Consider the following 23082-nt stretch of genomic DNA (forward strand, 5'->3'; position numbering starts at 1 on the left):
AGGGAGGGGATATATTATACATATATTTGATTCACTTCGTTGTACAGCTGAAGAAATTGACACAACACTGTAAGGCAACTATACCCCAAATTTATATGTATATATATATTTATATGCATATATGTATATATGCATATATATATATATATATGCCTAAATACATGTTTCTGACCAAGTGTGCTACAGAGGGCTGGTGTGAAAGTAGTTACCAACACTTTTAGATTATCCACTATCACTATTCCAGGTGCTTTATACACATTAACTTGTTAACCTCACCACAATTCAATCCACAGGTATTAATATGTCCCCACTGTATGGACCAAAGTACAGAGAGGTTGTTTCACATATTTAAAGTTGCAGAACTAGCGAGTGGCAGACCCAGGAGTTGGATCCAGACGATCTGACTTCAGCAAATGCACTGAAAACCACTGTGCTATGCTGCCTCTCTTTAGCTGAAGGCAGCAGGTCTTGAGTACTTGAATAAGGAATTTTGAATATATGTAGGAATTTATACATATTTTATATGAATTATAACTGGCTAGCTTTGGGAGTCGGAATGGAGTAGTTTCAAGACAAGACACCACGGCAGATAAAAGGCCGGAGGGAGATGAGCCAGTGTCTCTACCATATTGGAGAATAAGTTTTGATTGATGAATTGGAGCCGAATTATTTCTCAAAATGTATCATATTATCATCTCTTATGAAGAATCTCTAATAGGATAGGCCATAGGGAACCCCTGAATATTCATAGTTAGGAAAGATGTTGAGACGTGGATATGTACCATGGGAAGAATGAATTAACAAAGTTATGGAGCATGCCTATGGTCCAAATGAGATGAAAAGCCAACCATCAAACAAAAGATACTTGATGATAGCTTAGATGAAAATGATGTAGTTAAATCTCATATTTTTGAGTTTGATGGACTGGGAAAGAATCAGAATTTTCAGTTGGAAGCAACTTAGAAATAATCTAATCCTACTCACTTAATCACTAGGTCAAAGAAAACCAAGACCTAGGAGACTATCTCAGGTCACATAGGCAGATGTGGGGGAGTTAGTGTTAGAAACCTAATTCTCTGCCTTTGGTCTAGTGTTACAATGATATTGATCTTCCACATATTGGCTGACACTTGCTAGAATTTGCAACATTGCTTTGATAACTAGATGCCACATGGATGGTGTGTGTGTGTGGCACATGAAACATTCAGTTCCATGCTTTCTGAAGTCATAAGCAGCTATGCGACTGAAATGGAAAATTGAGAAGAAGAGTCATTTTGGTAGAAACTTACTGGATCAGTTCTTGGTGGGGAAGGCAGAAATAGGGTGCAGATGATGATTTTGAGTCTACAGTTTCTCTGAATGTAGAAAAAGAATGTCAACTGTGTTAAAGTTCGCTCTCAGAAGTTAGCAGGTTTGGATGAATATTGCTTGAAACCAGTTTACTTTGAAGGAGGAGCATTTTTCATTTCCAGAGATTCAGAAATTTAGATATTATGCATGTAATTTTATTAAGAATTGATATTAATTTTATTAAGAATTGGTAACTATTCTTCTAGAAACTGCAAAATTCACTTTTATTTAGAGTATGTTAATGAATGATTTTCTCTATATCCTGATAATTCTTCATAATCCTCTGTTGAATTTCTGATACATTTTATCTTTTGAAATAGAAGATAGGATGTATAATTTGGTTCTACAGAATTAATTTATTACTTCTACTAGAAGCCTCAGGGCTTAAAATACTTTATAATTGAATATGTATTCCATGTTTAATTGAAGTAACAAATTCTGTGCTAAAATAAGTCAAGATAAATTAATCCATATTAACATGAAAGCTTTCATTCAGCATGTGTTGTTGGGAATTTGGATACTGTTATTTCTCTATGGGAAGAAAAAAAATCTTTTTTACCTCATGGTCTAAACTTCTTACATGAAAATATGTGTTTGATGGGAGCCTAACTGTTGTAAAGCCATGAGAACTACAAAATTGATTGTGTATTAAAATGTCTTACTTTTCTTTTCTTGACCATTGAGGAAAACTCTCCTTTCTACACTGAAATTAAATCTATCATTTGATCCCTTCCTATTATAGCTAACATCTCTCTCTTGTTAAAAGCATTTTTTAATAGCAGAGAAATTGTTTCCTCATCATACAAAATTCATGAAAGATAAGAGAAAAAGAAAACTGAAAATGAAATAAGATAGTAACAATTGCCTTATAAATTTTTAATAAAAGATTTAAGCTTCTGAGTCTCCTTACAACTTAGAAAAAGAACAAAGCTTCAGCTATAGAACAGTGTTTACTTCCAATGATGAACCTCATGTCTGTGGACAATCTTTCTCCCTTAGGAGCCTCAGTAAAGCAAAACATTTACTTTTCATGGGTGCCACTTGAAAGGAAACAGTGTTCCTTTTGAAACATCTATCAGAATTATTTAACTTGGATGTTAGTCCTATTATTTTTGCAGCATAAAACAGTATGCTTTTTTTCAGGATTGATTTAACATTTATTAATTAGAAAAACTATTATTTTTGTAGTGAATGTTGTTTAGAAGAAAATAAAAGAATGTCTAGATAACTCTAGGAGGGAATCGACCCTAAATGAGTGGTGACAATATTAGTGGTGAAATATTCTAATCATTTATGATTAGAAAAAAATAGAAATCTTGTTGCTAAGAGTATATGATTGAAGATGCATTTTGGCTGAAGTGAAACATTCTCTTTTAATGTATTAACAAGGCCAGGTAGACATGCAATATTTTTTATAAAAATTATTTATTAATTGAAGCATAGTTGATTTTGGGCTTCCCTGGTGGCTCAGATGGTAAAGAATCTGCCTGCAATGCAGGAGACCTGGGTTCAATCCTTGGGTCAGGAAGATCCCCTGGAGAATGGAATGGCTGGCTACCCACTCCAGTATTCTTGCAGGAGAATTCCATGGACAGAGGAGCCTGGCAGGTTACAGTCTATGGGGTCACAGAGAGCTGGGCACCACTGAGCAACTAACACTGTAGTTGATTTACAGTGATATGTTAGCTTCAGGTATACAGCAAAGTAATTCAGTTATATATATATATATTCTTTTTCAGATTCTTTTCCATTAGTTTATTGTTTGTCATAACATACTGAACATAATTCCCTGTACTATGCTGTAGGACTTGTTGATAGATTTTGTATATATTGTCATTTGAATCTTCTAAATAGATATCTTTTTAAGCACTGCATTTTTCTTGAAAAAATCAATTTTCCTGGATAAATAAAATTGACTTAATTAAAAGTGATAAAATTTGTTTGGTTTTCTAAAGGAGCTGATAAAATTATTTGCTCTAGCTTTTAATAAATGGGCGGAATAGTGAAGCTGGAACCCACAAGCCCAGTTCTCTGAGTCTCACACCCCATCCTTCTTGAAATCTCCTTCTGTCTTAATTTCTGAGATACAATGCAACTGGGATGTTGGAGGAAAGAAAGAAAGAATTTTTTCTGCTTCTTGTGGTCAGAATCATTGATTTTAAATTTTATTCTATGGGCTCAGGATTTACAAAGAGTTTAGAAAGAGGTGCAAATGGGGGAAGGCTGTTTCTAGAGTGATGGAAGTTGCTCTTCCTAGTAGCACCATACTGAGGCCTCAGAGGGTAAGACTATTTGTTCCCAGCAGGTGACAGAATGAGAACCACATGGGTCACAGGAACTTGGAAACGAGGATTGAATACAGAAGTGTAATAGCAACGGAAGATCAGGGAGTAGTTGGTACCTTCAGTTTCAGCAGAAATAGAGGCTGCTCAGGGGACTAGGGATGTGATGTAGTTGTTTAGTCACTAAGTCATGTTCAACTCTTTGTGACCCCATGGACTGTAGTGTACCAGGCTCCTCTGTCCACGGGATTTCCTATGCAAGAACACTTGAGTGGGTTGCCATTTCCTCTCCAGGGGAATCTTGCCGATTCATGGAGTGAACCCACATCTCCTTCATTGGCAGGCAGATTCTTTGCCACTTAGCCACCTGGGAAGCCAGGTCAACTACTGACTCCACGCAATTTAACTGAATATGGATGCCTTTGAAATCAGAAGGTCTGATGTTATTCATGGCAGGTAGACAAGAAAGCACAGCTTTGCATTCAAATGTGAAATCAGAGTTCAAATGTGCACATAACCAAAAAGGCAATGGCAGAGATGGCACATACAATTGATACAGTTAGAAACAGTTTGCTTTATTTTGGATGAGAATACTCATAAATCATTAGTCACTGAGCAAAGTCAGAGGGAGACTGTAAACTCCATGAAGATAAAGATTTTATCTGTCTTCTTTGCCATGGAATTGTGAGCATTAGAAAAGATCATGATCAATAGGGATTACGTTGAATCTGTAGATTGCTTTGGGTAGCATCATCATTTTCACAATATTAATTTTTACAGTCCAAGAACATGGTATATCTCTCCATCTCTTTGTGTTGTCTTTCATTTCTTTCATCAGTATCTTAGAGTTTTTTGAATACAGGTCTTCTGCCTCCTTAGGTAGGTTTATTCCTAGGTATTTTATTCTTTTTGTTGCAGTTGTAAATGGGATTGTTTCCTTAATTTCTTTTTCTGGTCTTTTGTTGCAAGAGATTTATTTGTATTAATTTTGTATCCTGCAACTTTACCTAGTTCATTGATTGGTTCTAGTAGTTTTCTGGTGACATCTTTAGGATTTTCTATGTATAGTATCATGCCATCTCCAGTGATAATTTTATTTCTTTTCCAATTTGAATTCTTTTCATTTCTTTTTGTTCTCTGATTGCCATGGCTGTGACTTCCAAAACAATGTTGGATAATAGTGGCAAGAGTGGATATCAGTGTCTTTTACTGGACTGAGAGGAAATTCTTTCAACTTCTCACCACTGAGAATGATGTTTGCTATGGGTTTGTAGTACATGGCCTTTATTATGTTGAGGTTGATTCCTTCTGTGCCCACTTTCTGGAGAGTTTTTATCATAAATGAGTCTTGAATTTTGTCAAAAGCTTTTTCTACATTTATTGAGATGATCATATGATTTTTATTATTCAGTTTGTTAATATGATGTGTCACATTGATTTGCATATATTGGAGAATACTTGCAGTTCAGTTCAGTTCAGTCGCTCAGTCGTGTCCGACTCTCTGCGACCCCATGAATTGCAGCACGCCAGGCCTCTCTGTCCATCACCAACTCCCGGAGTCTACCCAAACCCATGTTCATCGAGTCGGTGATGCCATCCAACCATCTCATCCTCTGTCGTCCCCTTCTCTTCCCGCCCCCAATCCTACCCAGCATTAGGGTCCTTTCCAATGAGTCAACCCTTCGCATGAGGTGGCCAAAGTATTGGAGCTTCAGCTTCAACATCAGACCTTCCAGTGAACACCCAGGATTGATCTCTTTTAGGATGGATTGATTGGATCTCCTTGCAGCCCAAGAAACTCTCAAGAGTCTTCTCCAACACCACAGTTCAAAAGCATCAATTCTGCGGCGCTCAGCTTTCTTCACCGTCCAACTCTCACATCCATACATGACCACTGGAAAAACCATAGTCTTGACTAGACAGACTTTTGTTGGCAAAGTAATGTCTCTGCTTTTAAACATGCTATCTAGGTTGGCCATAACCTTCCTTCCAAGTAGTAAGCGTCTTTTAATTTCATGGCTGCAGTCACCATCAGCAGTGATTCTGGAGCCCAAAAAAGTAAAGTCTGACACTGTTTCCACTGTTTCCCCATCTATTTCCCATGGAGTGATGGGACCAGATGCCATGATCTTAGTTTTCTGAACGTTGAGCTTGCAAGCCTGGGATAAATCTCACTTAATCATGGCATATGATCCTTTTAATATGTTATTGGATTCTGTTTGCTAGCATTTTGTTGAGGATTTTTGCGTCTATGTTCATAAGTGATATTGACCTGTAATTTTCTTTTTTTGTGATGTCTTTGTCTGATTTTGGTATTAGGGTGATATGTGGCCTCATAGAATGAGTTTGGGAGGGTTCCTCCCTCTGCAATTTTTTGGAAGAGTTTGAGAAGGATGGGTGTTAGTGCTCCTCTAAACATTTAATAGAATTCATCTGATTCCATCTGAAGCCTGAAGCCGTTTGATCCTGGATTTTTGTTTGTAGGAAGATTTTTAATAACAGTTTCAACTTCATTAGTTGTGATTGGTCTGTTCATATTTTCTATTTCTTCCTGGTTCATTCTTGGAAGATTGTCCGTTTCTAAGAATTTGTCCATTTCTTCCAAGTTGCCCATTTTATTGGCATAAGTTGCTTTTAGTATTCTCTTTTGATCTTTTATATTTCTGTGGTATCATTTGTAACTTCTACTTTTTCATTTCTAATTTTATTTTGAGTCCTCTTTTTTTGGTCTTGATGAGTTTGGCCGAAGGTTTATCAATTTCATTTATTTCCTCACTGATCCCACTTTTAGTTTCATTGATTTTTGCTTTGTTTTCTTCGCTTCTATTTCATTTATTTGTTCTCTGATCTTTATGATTTCTTTCCTTCTACTAACTTTGGGCTTTGGTTTTTCTTCTTTCTATAGTTGTTTTAGGTGTAAGATTAGGTTGTTTATTTGAAATTTTTCTTGTTTCCTCAGGTAGGATTGTATTGTTATAAGCTTCTTTTTTTTTTTTTTTTTCTGCTGCATCTTGTGGGTTTTTTACATTTTTTTTAGCTATAATTGATTTCTAATCTCTTAGTGTCATGAAGATCATGATCAATAAGTACTTATTTTATAGTCAATTGTTAGTTGTCACAGACCATTTTGGAATTCTAGAAGGGGACACATGGACTCAGATAAGTAAAATAAACCCCTAAAGCAGAATTGAGACCTGCCTCTAGCTACCTAGGATAGGTAGAGCTCCTAATCCCTTAAGGAGGAGGGATTACAGCCCAACAAGACCAACCTATAAGATACCTGTGTATGTTAGTCGTTCAGTCATGTCTGACTCTTTTCAACTCCTTGGACTGAAGCCCACCAAGATCCTCTGTCCATGGAATTCTCCAGGCAGGAATACTGGAGTGGGTAGCCACTCCCTTCTCCAGGGGATCTTCCAGACCCAAGAACCAAATCCGGGTCTCTCGCATTACGGACAGATTCTTTACCATCTGAGCCACCAAGGAAGCTCCTAAGACACCTATGGACTAGGCTTGAAATGAATATTTTATGATACATGTATAGTTTACCATGGAGCTGCTTTGATTACCTTGCTAATTCATTTTATCCTCTATAAGTGAAAGTCACTCAGTCATGTCCGACTCTTTGCGACCCCATGGACTATACAGTCCATGGAATTCTCCAGGCCAGAATACTGGAGTGGGTAGCCTTTCCCTTCTCCAGGGGATCTTCCCAACCCAGGGATCAAACCTAGGCATCCTGCACTGCAAGTGGATTCTTTACCAACTGAGACACAAGGGAAATCCTTTATTCTCTATAGTCCAAGTTTTAAAAGATGTTTTTAATGCTCTATAAGTCAGATATATTGAATGAGGGTTGACCCTAGCTTGATTATCTGGAAGTCACTACAGAAACTATATGGCAGGGCTTTCTACCGGCCGTAGAAAGTTTGGTTTAGGACCAGTCAGGAGCAGTTTTATAAATGGCATCCACACAGGGACTAATGTTGAAGTAGTGCTCTGGTGGGTACCCACCTGGGCTGGGGTAATTCCGTGACAGGTCACTGGGATGTCCATAGTGCCACCAACCATTTCTTCTCTGGCTCTTCTTTTCCTCTTGTTCCCTCACTCTGAGCAGATCCCTGAATCTCACCATTGGTTTCCAATGAGCCTTTCCTTTGATTTCCTATTTATCACTGTTTCAACCATTTACTTTGCTCAACTGTAGCCTTCCCACCCTCATTCTGACCCAAACAGTAATCTCCTGTCTCTGATGTCTTCAGTAAAACTCATTCTGATATTCCTCAGTTCTTCCAAATGACTCAGTTACAAAATCTTAGAGTCATTCTTAAATCTTGCCTCCAGTTGTGCCCACCAAGTTCAGCTGACTCCATAAATGCTCCATAGCCATCTCTCAAGTCTTGATCCTTTTCATCTTGTGTGTAATTCAGTGCAATAACTTCTCCCCTGGTCACCTCGAAGTCCCAAGTTTATCTTTTCCAAACATACTATGGCTAGAGTTTTCTTTCTGAATTATCACTTTGATTGTATTTCTCTTCTATTTGAAAATTCTCAGTGGCTTCCTGTTACCTCTGTTCTGTCTTACCTTTGAGAACCTCTGTGATCTGGCTACTCAGACAATCCAGTACAACCTCCTGATATGATCTCTCTGGTCCAGTCAGCCTTCTTTTTTAATTCCTTAGTCCTCCAAAAATAATTTGTTTGTTTTGAATGCTGTGTTTTTCACATGTTACTCTTTACTTGTAAAGTCTTTTCTTGCTAAATGTTCAGGTCAAGTCTTAATCTCTTCGGTAAAGACTTTTAAATGATTTCATTCTTCTTTGATCTTCCATTTTCTGATATGTTAATATGCTTATTATCTACATCATTATTTTTGGTTACAGAACATTTTGAAATATAATTTAACTGTTAAGTATGTCTATTTAATCTCCTCCACTATACATATTTTAGAAACAATAGTATGTATTTATTTCTTTAGACATGTTTTAGTCCTCAATCTAGTGTTATATGAGTACAAAGGAGGTCGATAAATATTTAGGGACTTGATGCATACCAGCTATGGTTTAATGGAGGAAAGCAAACACTATTTGAAATTGTATCATTTACATTTGCTTCTCAGCTCTGCTGCTCCCCAGCTAAGTGACAATGAGAAGGTCATGAAACCCCACTGGTTCTCAAATGTTATTTAAAAGGATCACCTGGATATTTCATTCAATGAACATAGAAATTATAGCATCACAGGGCAAAGTCTGAACAATTTAAAAGATACCCACTCCTTTGGTGTTGATAACTGTTGAAACTGGATGATGGGTACATGGGGATTTAGTAAAAGTTCCTTCTACTTCTAAGTTTGAACATTTTCATAATAAAAGGTAATCATTCTCACTCTAGAGCACTAGTTAAAAAAAAATGCAAGAATTTTGATTAAATAGATTCCTATGTTGACCTCATACATTCTTATTTAGTGGCTTGAGGTAGATTCAGGAATCTTGTTTTTTTTTTAATAGCAGATTGATATAAACATTGTTTTACCTCTCTAAATCTTCTTCCTAACCTGTAAAATTGGGATACAAAATCTCCACAGGTCTATTGTGTGTGAAATAAGATATGTAAAAGCATGTAGTTCAGCTCCTGGCTCAACATCGAAGCCCAGTATATGTTTAAATTAACAGATGCCTACACCCTTCAAGAGAGACTCCTGCTCTGATAGATGGCCAATGATCATTTATAACCCTGAAGATGAATTTAGGTAACCAAGGCCAAGAGTAAAAAAGAATTTAAAAAGTGAAAGAATTTGATTAAGGATAGTACTGACACATCCTTTTTTTTTTTTTTTTAATATTCTGCTAAGTGATTTGACCTCTTCTGGGAATGAACTGTAACCATATTTAATTTAAAGAGCTCAGAGATGACAAATTGCCAATAACCAGGATATTTCATGGATGGGCTCACTAGACTAGTGACTAAGCTAATTTCACAGCTGGAAGAGCTTATCTCTCTCACACAAATTTTGTATAGTTCAGATATTATGGAGAAAATCACTTTAAAAACAACACTTTCTAGAGTGAAGTATGATTTAGGCTTATTGAAAAAAATTCTGAGACTTCTATTAGACATATCTTTATTTTAATGACATTTTTGTTTATAGTAATTGCTTAAGTAAATAGATAACATTTACCACCAGAGTTGCACTAAATATTTTGTCTTCTTTAGCACTTTTGGAGTAGTTTTGCTTTTTAATTGGATGGCTCATTTCTAGGTTATATTTGTCCTCTGTCTTCAGCCACCACTACTTCCTAAAACTTTCTCTTCATTCCTTCTTACACTGCTTAAACTGCTTCTTACACTCTTCTCCAAATTTTTTAGAGAAAACTGTTTAAATAATGTAAAACCTAGGCAACAGAAGGTTAAATATGCACAAGAATGCTGGAAATAATATGCAAACTTTTTGTAGCTTATGACTAGAGGCAGTATTGTCTATAGGAATAGGTCTTAGACCACTCATTCATTTACTCATTCATTCAATAAATACTTAGTGAGTTTTGGAAATTCCTGGGTGATCTAGACACTGTCTTTCCCTAAGGACTCCTCTTAAGGACAACTATAAGACAAAGCAGAAATAACACAGGTGGGGATGGGTGAATGGCTGTAGCGGTGAGGCAAGGATGAGGTTTTCTTTCATTATCAAGGAAGGACCTCCCAAGGAGGCAGCCTTTACCTTGGCTTGCGAGAGTGTGAAGTGGGCAGAGGGCGATGCTTCAACCTAGCTGGATCATCCCACTCACTCATCACAAGCATCAGGTGCAGATCTGGCTTTGTTTAGAACCATGTTTTGTGGCCATGGATCATAGTGAAGCTTGCAGGGCTGATGTAGGAACTGAGCCCACAGGCAACACTACTTTAACAGCTGCTCTCATTTGCCACAGTGTGTAACTTGAATGAGATGCCAGTTTAGTTTTTGACCCAGCTGCGGACGGACCACTGCTTAGCTCATTCCTGAAAGATCCTTTGAAAAAGTAGAATTCAGGGCTTGGATGGTCTCCAGTGTATCTGCAGAGTCTGAGAATATTGTGGAGAACTTTTGGGTAGAAAATCTAGAGGGGAAAAACAGATAACACACAGACAACATCTTTAAACTTGTGTCTCCTTTGAATCTGTTTTTGTAAACAGCAAAATATTATCTCTGTCTTTAAATGCAGAGAAGTGGAAAAGGGTAGTTAAAACTGACTTTGAAAGTAATTAGATTATAATGTAAAAGATGTATGAGTCTTTTCTTCACTGTTATCAGTTTCTGGTTCTTTAAATACTTTTTAATCTATAAATACTGCCACTTTTGTACACACTCTGGAAGGTGTTACTAAAGAACTTTTAATCTCTGAATGTGAGAGATGTTATGAGAATGAAAAAGCAATGATGAGGCAGGTATCTGCCATAAAACGTCTGAACCAGATGCGGTAGCAGGGAAAGACCTTTCTGTTCATCCTCGTTCTAGTGCTGGAAACCCACTGGCTTTAGGTCAGCAGCATCCATCTCCTTTTCCTTTTCCAAAAGTTCAACTGGTAGCTTCAGTGGAGATGTGGGGCTGCAGTTATCCACCATCCACATGCAGATCACAGCATGCAGCTGTAAAGAGAAATTTCAGCCAGCGGCCACATCTTCCCAGGCACTTTCAAATAAGAGATCAAAATGAAAGGCACTGATAGACAGTCAGCAGCAAAATCTCGTTCACTTTGATTCAAGTAACTCAATTCCACATCAGTGGGAGGAAGAGAGGCTGGGTGACCACAGCCCTTGTGCTGATATTGATCACCTGTCCTCCCCAGTGGCCGGGAGCAGCCCCTCTCCATTGCATTGTGAGAACCAGTTAGTGCTGAAGCAGGATAGCTTGGGAGATTCATGCTGATATGGGAGGATGGGGGTTTGGTTATGATTTACCTCCATTAGTCAGAATTTTCAGCACTTAGGAGTTTTTAATTAATGCTGTCAACTCTTTTTGCTTCTTCGAATGGCATCAGTGTGAACATTTTTGGGCCTGGGGGCACCCAGAAGCTATTCCTGGTCCCTGATAATTAAAGTGATTAAGGAAACAGAGGGAAAGGGACATGAATGTGGAGATATCAGGATTCTAGAAGATAACAGACTTCATTTAGCTGGCGCTCTTCTAGGCCTATGACAGACATCAAGAAAAAGGTGTTGTATGTTTGTTTTATCTAGCAATCCTTCTATCTCAGTGCTGTTCATAAGTTGACTCTAGTTTCAACCTCTATAAGCAGTTGACATGCAATATAAAAACTGCACCACACAGAAAAATCTGAGGTCTTTGTGCCATCTTTCATATCCTTGCCTTTAGTGTTGGCTAACTTTTCAGGGATTTAGGATGGAATCCTGTGTTACTTTTATTCTGTAACCTCACATAAAATTCAACAGAGTGTCTTTGCACTTAGAAAATGCTAAGAATTTATTCCATGCAGTAGGTTAATCAGATTTGATGTATTGGCAGATTTATTTTTTAATGGATAATAACCTCCCCCTCTCCCTTTTTTGAAATGATTGTTCTTCCTATGTTGTAATGACATTTAAAATGTACAAAAAGGCAGGACTTCCCTGGTGGTTTAGTGGTTAAGAATCCCCCTTCTGATATAGAGAGTGTGGGTCAGGGAAATAAGATCCCATATGCTTGTGGTGCAGCCAAAGGGGGGAAAATATATATATGTATATACACACACATATATATGTATTATGTGTATATATAGAATATGTGTGTGTGTATACATATATATATATAGTGAGTATGTATGTATACATGTATGTATATATGTATGTATGTATAGACTGAGTGAAAGTCACTCAGTCGTGTCTGACTCTTTGCCACCGTGTGGACTGTAGCCCACCAGGCTCCTCTATCCATGGGATTTCCAGGCAAGAATACTGGAGTGGGTTGCCATTTCCTTCTCCTACATGTATATATGTGTGTGTGTGTGTCTATGTGTATATAAAAAGTAACTATCCTATTTTCTTCACATCTATTGATTTCATCCTATTCTCTAAAATAATCTGAATTATTCCTGTTCTCTCAGAGCCACCCTCTATAGACTTACCTCTTCCCTAACACTATACTCTGATCTAAAGAGCCCTGAATTTTAGTTCCTGAAAAATGTCAGTGGAGGGGAGGAAGGAAACAAAGTTAGCAGAACACATGAGTTATTTCCAAAATCTAGGAAATTTCTGTAAGAACAACTTAAAAGTTACAGCCAGCAACAAACCAAACAGTCTGAAACAGAAATTATTACTGTGTTTGTTTGAGCAGTAAACACCCGATTAAGATTTTACAGGGAACCTAATGCCACAGTGACAGGATGGAATCTAAATGGTCTACAAATACAGGAATGTGAGAATACCTTTCTTCCTGTGTGTGCACATGTGGAAGGTGAATAAGGCACATTGTTTTCATTTTGGTGCTTTTTAGATTCCTCCTGTCACTTCCCAGAAAAGCTGGTTTACATTTTTTATGAAATCACTCCCATGTTGTCAGAATGAATCTAATGATCAAAAAAGATACCCGCAAGATATTTCACAACCTCATGTTAACCTGAAACATAACAAGACACAACAAAATAAAACAAAAGGGTTATATCAGAAAAGAATAACTGGAATGCTTAACATTAAAAACATTTTTTTTTAGTGGAATGGTGGTGGTTTTGTCTTTAAGTTGTGTACGACTCTTGTGACCCTATGGACTGCAGCCCACCAGGCTCCTCTATTTATGGGATTCGGCAGGCAGAAGACTGGAGTAGGTTGCCATTTCCTTCTCCAGGGCATCTTCCTGACCCAGGGATTGAACATGGATCTCCTGCATTGCAGGTGGATTCTTTACTGACTGACCCACCCACCAGGGAAACCCCTTTAAAAGGAATATTTAAGAATAAAAATAAACATAAAAATAAAATGACATTGCTTTATCCAATAGATTTAGATTCTGTTCCTGATAGGTGAACAGCAGTAGGGGGGAATGTCATTCATGTAAATATTAAAACTGTATTTATTCATGAGATTGCACAGGTGTGGAGCATTTAAAGCTGGTTATGTAAAGTCATCTCGTTGCAGTCTGCTCTTGGGAATCTCTATATAAATCTCCAGGGAGGCAGAGTGGCATCACGTGTGGTTGTGTGGCTCTCAGGTGGATCTTGGCATTAGGATGTTTGGGCTTCAGTGCTGGTTTTGCTGCTTACCAGCTGCTTGCATTTAGGAAAGCTAACTGAGTTTTCTTAGTCTCAGTTTCCTTATCCATAAAATGAGGAACACTGGGCTGGAGGAAGCACAAGCTGGAATCAAGATTGCTGGGAGAAATATCAATAACCTCAGATATGCAGATGACACCACCCTTATGGCAGAAAGTGAAGAAGAACTAAAGAGCCTCTTGATGAAAGTGAAAGAGGAGAGTGAGAAAGTTGGCTTAAAGCTCAACATTCAGAAAACTAAGATCATGGCATCCGGTCCCATCACTTCATGGCAAATAGATGGGGAAACAGTAGAAACAGTGTCAGACTTTATTTTTTTGGGCTCCAAAATCACTGCTGATAGTGATTGCAGCCATGAAATTAAAAGACGCTTACTCCTTGGAAGGGAAGTTATGACCAACCTAGACAGCATATTAAAAAGCAGAGACATTACTGTGCCAGCAAAGGTCCATCTAGTCAAGGCTATGGTTTTTCTAGTGGTCATGTATGGATGTGAGAGCTGGACTATAAAGAAAGCTGAGCGCAGAAGAATTGATGCTTTTGAACTGTGGTGTTGGAGAAGATTCCTGAGAGTCCCTTGGACTGCAAGGAGATCCAACCAGTCCATCCTAAAGGAGATCAGTCCTAGATGTTCATTGGAAGGACTGATGTTGAAGCTGAAACTCCAATACTCTGGCCACCTGATGCGAAGAGCTGACTCATTTGAAAAGATCCTGATGCTGGGAAAGATTGAGGGGAGGAAGAGAGGGGGACGACAGAGGATGAGATGGTTGGATGGCATTACCAACTCGATGGACATGGGTTTGGGTGGACTCCAGGAGTTGGTGATGGACAGGGAGGCCTGGAGTGCTGCGATTCATGGGGTCGCAAAGAGTTGGACACGACTGAGCGACTGAACTGATGCGTAAAAAGTTCAATAGCTGCCTGTTAGTGCTCACAGTGAGCTCTCAACAAATAACAGCTATTGTTGTCACTATCATATCAGACATGAGGTATCAACGGAAATAAATGTTACCTTTTCCAGGTAGTTTCCAATTTTGGGATGTGCTTAGTTGCTCAATCATGTCGACTCTGCAACCCCATGGACTGTAGCCCACCAGGCTCCTCTATCTGTGGGGATTCTCCAGGCAAGAATACTAGAGTGGGTTGCCAGCCCTCCTCCCGGGGATATTCCCAATCCAGGGGTTGAACCCATGTATCCTGCATTGTAGGCAGATTCTTTACTGTCTGAGCCACCAGGTGAGCTCAGTTATCATTACTGTTATTTTTTACAATGGATTTCAATTGTTAAGGAAAATTTAAATGAAAATCACTTGGCTTTTAAAAACTCCTGCACTTTCTTCACTTCAGTTCAGTTGCTCAGTCGTGTCCGACTCTTTTCCTCACGTGGATAAAGCCAATCAGTCTGGCAGCACTGCTTTATTTTCCTAAGGACACTGTTGGTGGCAGGAATAAATTTGAGTGAAATGTGGAAATGGTAGTGGGAACTTTAGCCTTGTTCTCTTCTCTCCCAGGATTACTGTCATCCTATGATTTGCAATTTCTTCGTTTCATTTATCCCTCCTTCCCTTCCTTTATCTCCTACTAGGTACTAGACATTGGAGATGCGACATGAATTAGTTACAATCTCTGTTCCCAAGGAACCCACAGGAAGGTCATAGTGGAGGTACAGGGAAGATGGTGGTGGTTTTTGTGTCAAAGAGATAATTTTTCTACAAGGAACTTAATATAATGTTTGAGACATGTGTAGAATTCTGCAGAAATAGGAGCAGCATGGACTTCCCATAAAAGTTTCCTTATGGATTTTAACATTCACCATTGCAGTGTGAAGAGCTCCCTCTTCCACAATTTGTTTATACCAAAATGCAAATAAAATGGGATTGTTTCACAAATTAGATTAAGGCCTTGAGTTTCTCACAGAAATACATAACTATTTAGCTTTTCCCTGTAAGTTTGACCTTCTCAGTCATCTTTAAAACATAATGTATACATGAGTCACAGCTATTGTCTGACAAGGGATGAATGTCTAAGCAGGGCTTGAGGGGTCCAGCATGTTTAATGTGAACCAGATTCTGAGAAGACCCAGCTGAGGGGCAGTTAATATGGTGAATTAAACATGTGTGTGTGTGTGTGTGTTTTCCCTATAGAGAAAGGGGGAACAATTTTACAAATGAAATAAATTTATTTGCACATTGGTTAGCTATTAGCTCATCCCTTGTAACACAATGACAGTCATGTTCTTACCCTCCTTTTTAAGCTGTTTGTTTGGAAGCTATTTGTGTCATAAATTATTTCTAGTGAATTTCTTTTGTTAGATGCTAAGTGACATTTTGAAATAGGGCCATTATTGTCATTGTTGTTGTTATCATTATCAAGACTTAAACATGTCAGAAGAGAAAAAATCCTGAGATACTAACAAGATCCTGCTCAGTTGTACCTAAAAATCTTTAAATTCACACTGATTTAGGAACATTTATTAAAAAAATGATTGTTATAGAAGTCCCACTCTACCACCATCCTATCTTCACAATGGCTTTCTGGTATTTATTTTTAAAACAGTATCAAATTACTAGAAACTTAAAGCTTGCATCCCTAATGTTTATGTGAAACCAATCAACATTTGATTGTAGTTGAAGAAAATTAACCTATCAGGGTGTATTTCAGTTTGCAGTATGCAATACTTACATTTTTGCTTTTTAAATTATTTCCTAAAAAAATTCTTTCCTAGAACTGATTTATCTTCAATAAGCTTCAAAATGACATACTTCTTTTTTGTCATAAAATAATAAATAAGGAATAAGAAATTTGGGTTTCTGAATTTCTTGGTGGTAGATAGCTCTTAGTGCTTTTCTAAACTTAGGTTGAAAGAATAAGAAGAAAAAATGGTAAAGATTGAGTGATAGCACCGATTCTAGGAAGCAGTGGATTTACGTGGCTCTCACCAGCTTTCCTTCAGTCGTTTGGTACACTAGGACTGAGGCATAACCCAGTGAATTCTCTAATCCTTACTTTTCTGATTATGGTGTAATTTTGAACATGGGACAAGACCTAGAATGCGGTATCCATCATTTATTGTCTTATCTTTCCTAGAGCTCAGAAAGCCACCTGTCCCATTTCCCACTTGTATAAAGTATAGCACTGAGGCAAAGATCCAAGCCGCAGAGCCATGCAGGAAAAGAGTAGGTGTGCTATGCGGGAGGGTCCAGAAAGGGTGGCAAGACCCACAGGCCGTGAAACCATTTGGTGTCATTTTAGGGACTCTGAAGAACTCCGGTACCATAGTCTTTATGTCTCAACAGAGACAAGAATTCAGCAAGAGGCAAAGTGATAGATGAGAAGTGATTTATTAGAATAGGATGCCTGTGAGGTTTACAAGTGGTTGGGCAAGAAATGCCACACTTGAGAACTTACTGGGCTATAGTTTAATAATCAAAGGAAAAGTGGGGAGGAGGAGAAATACTTTGTCTTTCTTAGGCAGACATCCTGCCTCCATCATCAGTCCCCTCTCCAGGTTGAGCAGGGGGATCTTCTTGTCTCTACATGGTCAAGCTAGGTCCACAAATTATTGTTTTCTATGTGTGCAGAGAGCATGTTCTAGGGACCATGGACTTACTGAGCTCCCTGGGCAGGATGTGGGTCTCATCCCACATTGTTTTATTGTTTGGGGGCATGTCTTCTGCCTCTGCTACATGGTTGTGTTGCTAAGCAAACTTGCTTTCTTGAGTAATCATTAATTTACAGGGGAATCCCATATATTTTTGCTTACAATCCACTACTTAAGGTAGTGGAATTAGCTACCTATTCACCTGCTTTATCCTTTTACTCTGTCCCTATCAGAAGGAGTGGACCTTCCTTTTATAGGGCCCTGATATCTGGTGAAACTAACACCAGGGTGAATACTTCCTAATCTCTTTGCTCTACCAGGAAGAGAGAGCCCAGGGAGTAAAAAGGTGCAACGTAGCTCACTTGTTTACTCAACTAATATTTATTGAGTGCTTGTGGTGTGCCAAGCACAAAGGTTGATTCTGGGATAAGTTACCACTCCTGCCTTCAAGGTGTTTCAGTCTAGTGGGGAGAAAGACATTTAAACCAGTAATTAAACTCACTAATTATTAATATTACAGTGGGGAATAGCTTCGAATAGAAATAGTATAGTTGTGGAGGCCAAACTCAGGCTCTTTCTGAGATTTGTAACCAGGAGCAAGATGATAAGTGCCTTTGATCTTGGTTCTTCATCAGTGATGGTGGTGGTGGTGATTTCCTCTAACTTGCAGATAACGTATGTAAAGTGCCCAATAGAGGGCCTGGTATTCAGTAGCGTGTGGACAAGCTTCAGGTGCTCAGGTAGCCTGCAGGGCAATGGGACCACTGAGTCCTGAGTCTCATGTCACCTGTGCAAAAATGGCCTTCATTGGAATACTGGGGCCCTAAACTGACAAGGAGATGCCACTGACAGGTTTTAGTCTTCTATCACTCAGCTCATGGACCAAAACTGACAGCTCGAAAAAACCCATTGCCATTTTTGTTCTCATCTGAATTTCTGATACTAACGTCTCCCACATGACTCATTTTTTTCTACTGAGCTCCTTGTTTACTGGAAGGACCTTGCACTTCCAGTAGCCTCCTTCTTTTCTAGGCCTTCAGTATATTTTCTTCTTGCCCTTCTCTCCAGTCTCTGGTTTACTCTGTTTGAGAGGTATTATGAATATTTCAGGCTTTCCAGGTGGTGCCTAGTGGTAAAGAACCCGTCTGCCAATGCAGGAGACTAAGAGACCTGGGTTTGATCCCTGGGTTGGGAAGATCCCCTGGAGGGGGGCACGGCAACTGACTCCAATATTCTTGCCTGGAGAATCCCGTGGACAGAGGAGCCTGGTGGGCTACAGTCCGTGGGGTTGCAAAGAGTCGGACACGACTTGGCAACTGAACAACAACAATGAATGTTTTGAAGTCATATTTTTAATATATACGTATGTATATTAATATGTCATATATTAATATACATGATTATAAAAAGTTTAATAGAATTGATTAGGTCATTGCTGCCTTTTTGTGACCTAAGGGCTATTAGTTAATGCTTATTGAGTTCTTACTGTTAGGCATCAGATGTCTTAGGCATTGTTATCAGTGCTTCTCAGACTTTAATGTAAATATATGTCACCTGGAGATCTTTTGTAAAAAAGTTTTGATTCATTCGGTGTGGGGGTAGGGCCCAAGAGTCTACATTTCTAACAAGCTCCTGGGTGATGCTGTCAGTCCATAGACTGCATCTTGAATAGCAAGGCATTGTATCATTTGATCTGATGACCAGACAGTGAGCTGAATATTATTTTCCCCATTTTACAGATGTGGAGGAATTAGATCATTTTCCCAAGGGCATGTTGCTAGAAACTAGCAGTGCTGAGACTCTAAAGTCAGTTCTGCTTCCTGATACATATACTTTGGGCTTTGAAAATGTCCTACAACACCCAAGGTTGATCTGATGCTACCTGAAACAAAATTTATATTTTTGTTAGCTATTTCTTCCTTTTTAATGAAACTTCCTTTATAATTTAAATTTCTCCTTATGCCGGACCTTTTGTACAGATGTGCTGGATTTTGTTTCTAAAGATGATATGTAAAGTTTATTTAAAAAATTTTTTTTTAACATTTAGCGTAATTGACTTACCATGCTGTGTTAGTGTCAGGTATGTAGCAAAAAAACTTTTGTATGATTTATTTGCCAAGATTACAGGTTAGGAAACACGTACTGTTGATGCAATCTGATTTGAACACAAGAGGAAGTTGCTGGGAAAGAATGCATGTGAGGAAAGGAAATCCTCAGGCCGATTTATTGTTTAACGCTCAGTGTACAGTGTGCTGTGCTTGTCACAGGCTAGTGGAAAAGGAGTGCTTGTCCTTAACAGAGCAGATACACTTTTAAGAATAACATTTTGACCTGCTTATAAAATTAATTTGGTTAATAGAACATCTGAGCCACAGAAATATAATAGTAAAATAAAAAATGACCTAAAATCCCACCGATTTTCGTATTTTATTTTAAAAAATGTGAAGAATATATCTCGAAACAGAGATCCTGGACCACATTTACGCAGAAGTGCAAGAGTTCAAGTGGTAGTAAACTATGATAAATAATGTAAACACTATTTTCTATTTTGAGGGGCAATAGGAGTAAAAGGGGGCAGTCAGCTGTCCCCCCAAAATTTAAGAAATGCGAATGCACTGCTCAGCCAGCACTCGAGTTCTGGGGTCACGTTCCAGCTTTCACGAAGGGTCTCAAAACTTAGCCCAACCCGTGCCGCTGAGAACTCGAGTTCTACGCGCTCAAAACCCGCCCGTCGCCGACGCATGCGCAGTGCGGCCGCCGTGGCTGGGTGGGCGTTTCACAGGCCTATTTCTCTCCCGCAGGTTTTGTGCTTTTAGTGAAAGGGCCGGGATTGCGACGCGAAACGGTTCCGAGCCCAAGACAGGAGCGGGAAACCATTTATAAGTGAAAAACACATCGCGTTGAAATAAGCTGCGGGGATGGGTGGGGGTAGGTTCGGCAGGCGTCTCCAGATACACGCTTTTATTGTGGCAAAACATCTTCACGAGCAACTAACTTGGAGGAACAGGAGTTATCTGTAGGAAGAGAATTTAGAAGGTGGAAGGGGTGAGGGGTAACGATCTCTATAACTTTCAGCGTTGCGTTCTCAAGATGCCCTGTGCCTTTTTTTTTTTTCTCTTTTCATTTCTTTGGGGAGTCCGGATGCCCCAATTAATCCTTCGCTCCTCTCGGACCCTTTAAAAATTGTGTTTAGGAGGTCCTAATAGAAGCCTCCACCGAATTACACTGTTTAGACACACTCTCCCCAAGCAGGAGATCTCCGGACGCCTGGGGCTGTGCGAGCTCCTCCGACCTGAGGGCTCGTGGTGGGCGGGGGCGCCTTGAGGGATCCCCTTGGCCGCCCCGCTCCCCTCCCTTCCCCTCCCCGCCCGGGCCGTCGACCCCGGGCCAGGGCGGCGCGCGCTCTCCCACCCGCGCCTCTGGGGACTCACAGACGGCAGCGAGACCGGCCCGCGCGCTGGGCATGCTCAGTCGGCCGGCGCCGGGCTCGCAAGTCGGAAGCTTGTGCGCGACCGCCGCCGCCGAGCCGGCTGGAGCGCACGAAGAGCGCGCGGGACTCGCTGCGGCGGCGGCCAGGAGGCGGCGGACCCGGGCCGGGATCGGAGCCGAGCCCGGCGCGGGGCCCGGGATCCGCCCGCCGCGGCGCCTGCTCCTTCGCACCGTCGCACCGTCGCAGGCAAGGGGCCGGCCGCGGCTGGCGTCGGCGGAGCGGAGGAACGGCGGCGGCGGCCGCATCTCCGCTGCCTGCCCCGGCCAGGCAGCGTCCAGGAGCCGTCGGGCATGGAGCCGTGGAAGCAGTGCGCACAGTGGCTCATCCACTGCAAGGTGCTGCCCGCCAACCACCGGGTGACCTGGGACTCGGCGCAGGTGTTCGACCTGGCCCAGACCCTCCGCGATGGAGTCCTGCTCTGCCAGCTGCTCAACAACCTCCGGGCTCACTCCATCAACCTGAAGGAGATCAACCTGAGGCCGCAGATGTCCCAGGTAACAAGGCCGGCGCGGTCGCCTGCGCCTCCAGCCGGCATCTCCCATTAATCAGCCGGCTAATGTCTTTGTGTAAATGCAAACATCTAGGTACGCTCTGTTTGCCCTGCCTACTGCTTTGCGGACCGCTTCGGCTTCTTGTACCTTGGCTTGACACGGTTTAGCTCTTTAGTTGAATGCTAGAGTCCTGTGTCCTAAGATGGTATGAGGATTTCTTAAGGGCTTTCTGTGAGGCGGGAAAGAACAAGCTGTCCTAAGGTGCCCTTCACCTACTCGAGGTGGGTGGGTGGATGGGTGTGTGTGTGTTTGTGTGTGTGTTGGGCGCAACAAAACGAGTTTGGTCCAGCTCTTTTTTAATAACGATGGGGAGGCATGGAAAGAGCTAGTGGGGGTAATTGTGCCTTTAGTTCTTTCGCTTGCATTTCGTCCCCATGTTTTCTTGAAAGAGGAAGCATGACATAAATGAGGACTCTAGGAAGTGGAAGGCGTTCCGGTACCGTTATCTGTACAGGAATGACACTGGCCAAAGGGCCAAAAAGGGAGCACAACGTAGCGGCTGCCCTGAAAGCCCCCTGAGCTTGGGGCCAGCTGGCAAGCTTCATGGTTGTGTTTATAGCTCGTCTTAAACCATGTGAGAAAGAGCCAGTCCAACCTCTCTCAACAGCGGCAGGAAACGAGAAGTTTCGCTCCAGAATCCGCCTGCCTTCATTCAGTGCTTGCTCAGGTGGTGTGGTGCACTCTTGGCTTCTGTGGCTGGAGACCTGCCTGGAGGTGCCTCTTTGAGAAGTTAAAAAAAAAAAAAAAAAAAAAAAGCAACTCTGGAAGGCTGTGTGCATCCTAAACTCCTAAGTCGCTACACAGTGGAATGGTAGTTTCTTGGTCCTGTCAGAAAGTTTTTATGTAGAAAGCTGTTAAACACAACTCAGTACATCTATTTTCTCTTTTAGAGAAAAAGCCACTTTCAGAGTAAAAAAACCACTTTCAGCTTGAAAGGGAGAGGATACAGTTCCCTACATGATACACTTTAGCAGCACTAATGCTAAATGATACAGAGCCTCAGCTACTTAGCAACCAGACCAGTGCCTTTTACAGCAGAACTTTATATAATGCAGACTTGAGATAATGTAATAATTGTTTTTAAAGTTAGAGCACATAAATTCCTCTCCTCTGGATGTCAGCGTTTCATCAGGGCCTGTCTGCACCTCCAGTTCTGCATCCCTTGCCCGTCTACCTTCAACCTGCTGGTTAGTGGTTTCCAAGAAAGAACAGGCTTGCAAGTTGTGAGAGCCATATGGTTTTAGAAGTGAGATAATTTATTTCATACTCTCCCATATTCTGGGGTGGTGTTGGCTAACTCCATGGACCCCTTAAGAGTTGTTGCAGTTTGGAATATCCTGTCCAAGGATTTAACAGACTTTTCCATTAAACTGGAAGTTGCTGCTTTGTACAGAGTTCTCTAGGGAGCTGCAACTGATTATCCAGTCTGCAGATCCCCGTTTTCCAACTGGCCTATGGCCTTAGGGTGCTTTGGTCCACCAGCAGGTAGTATGTTACTGTGCGTATCCTGAAACTGAACCCTTGGGGCTTGTTCATTAAGTGGTTCTCAATAATCAAGTGTATTTGA

At 40.4% G+C, this 23082-nt stretch overlaps 1 protein-coding gene across 3 annotated transcripts in view; it reads left to right on the forward strand.

Moving 5' to 3' along the window:
• Positions 1–20991: 20991 nt before the first annotated feature.
• Positions 20992–23082, forward strand: part of VAV3 (vav guanine nucleotide exchange factor 3) — a 425599-nt gene continuing 423508 nt past the window's right edge. For all 3 annotated transcript variants that reach the window (XR_014054805.1, XR_014054804.1, XM_081493863.1), the window contains exon 1: positions 20992–21458. Coding sequence is in view for 1 of the 3 variants with exons in the window: in XM_081493863.1 (XP_081349989.1) it covers positions 21255–21458 (204 nt within the window). In the remaining 2 variants the exon portion in view is untranslated. The remainder of the gene's footprint in view (positions 21459–23082) is intronic.

This window comes from Giraffa tippelskirchi, chromosome 5 (genome assembly GCF_054371585.1).
Source record: "Giraffa tippelskirchi isolate mGirTip1 chromosome 5, T2T-mGirTip1v1.2.pri, whole genome shotgun sequence".
Classification (NCBI taxonomy): Eukaryota; Metazoa; Chordata; class Mammalia; order Artiodactyla; family Giraffidae; genus Giraffa; species Giraffa tippelskirchi.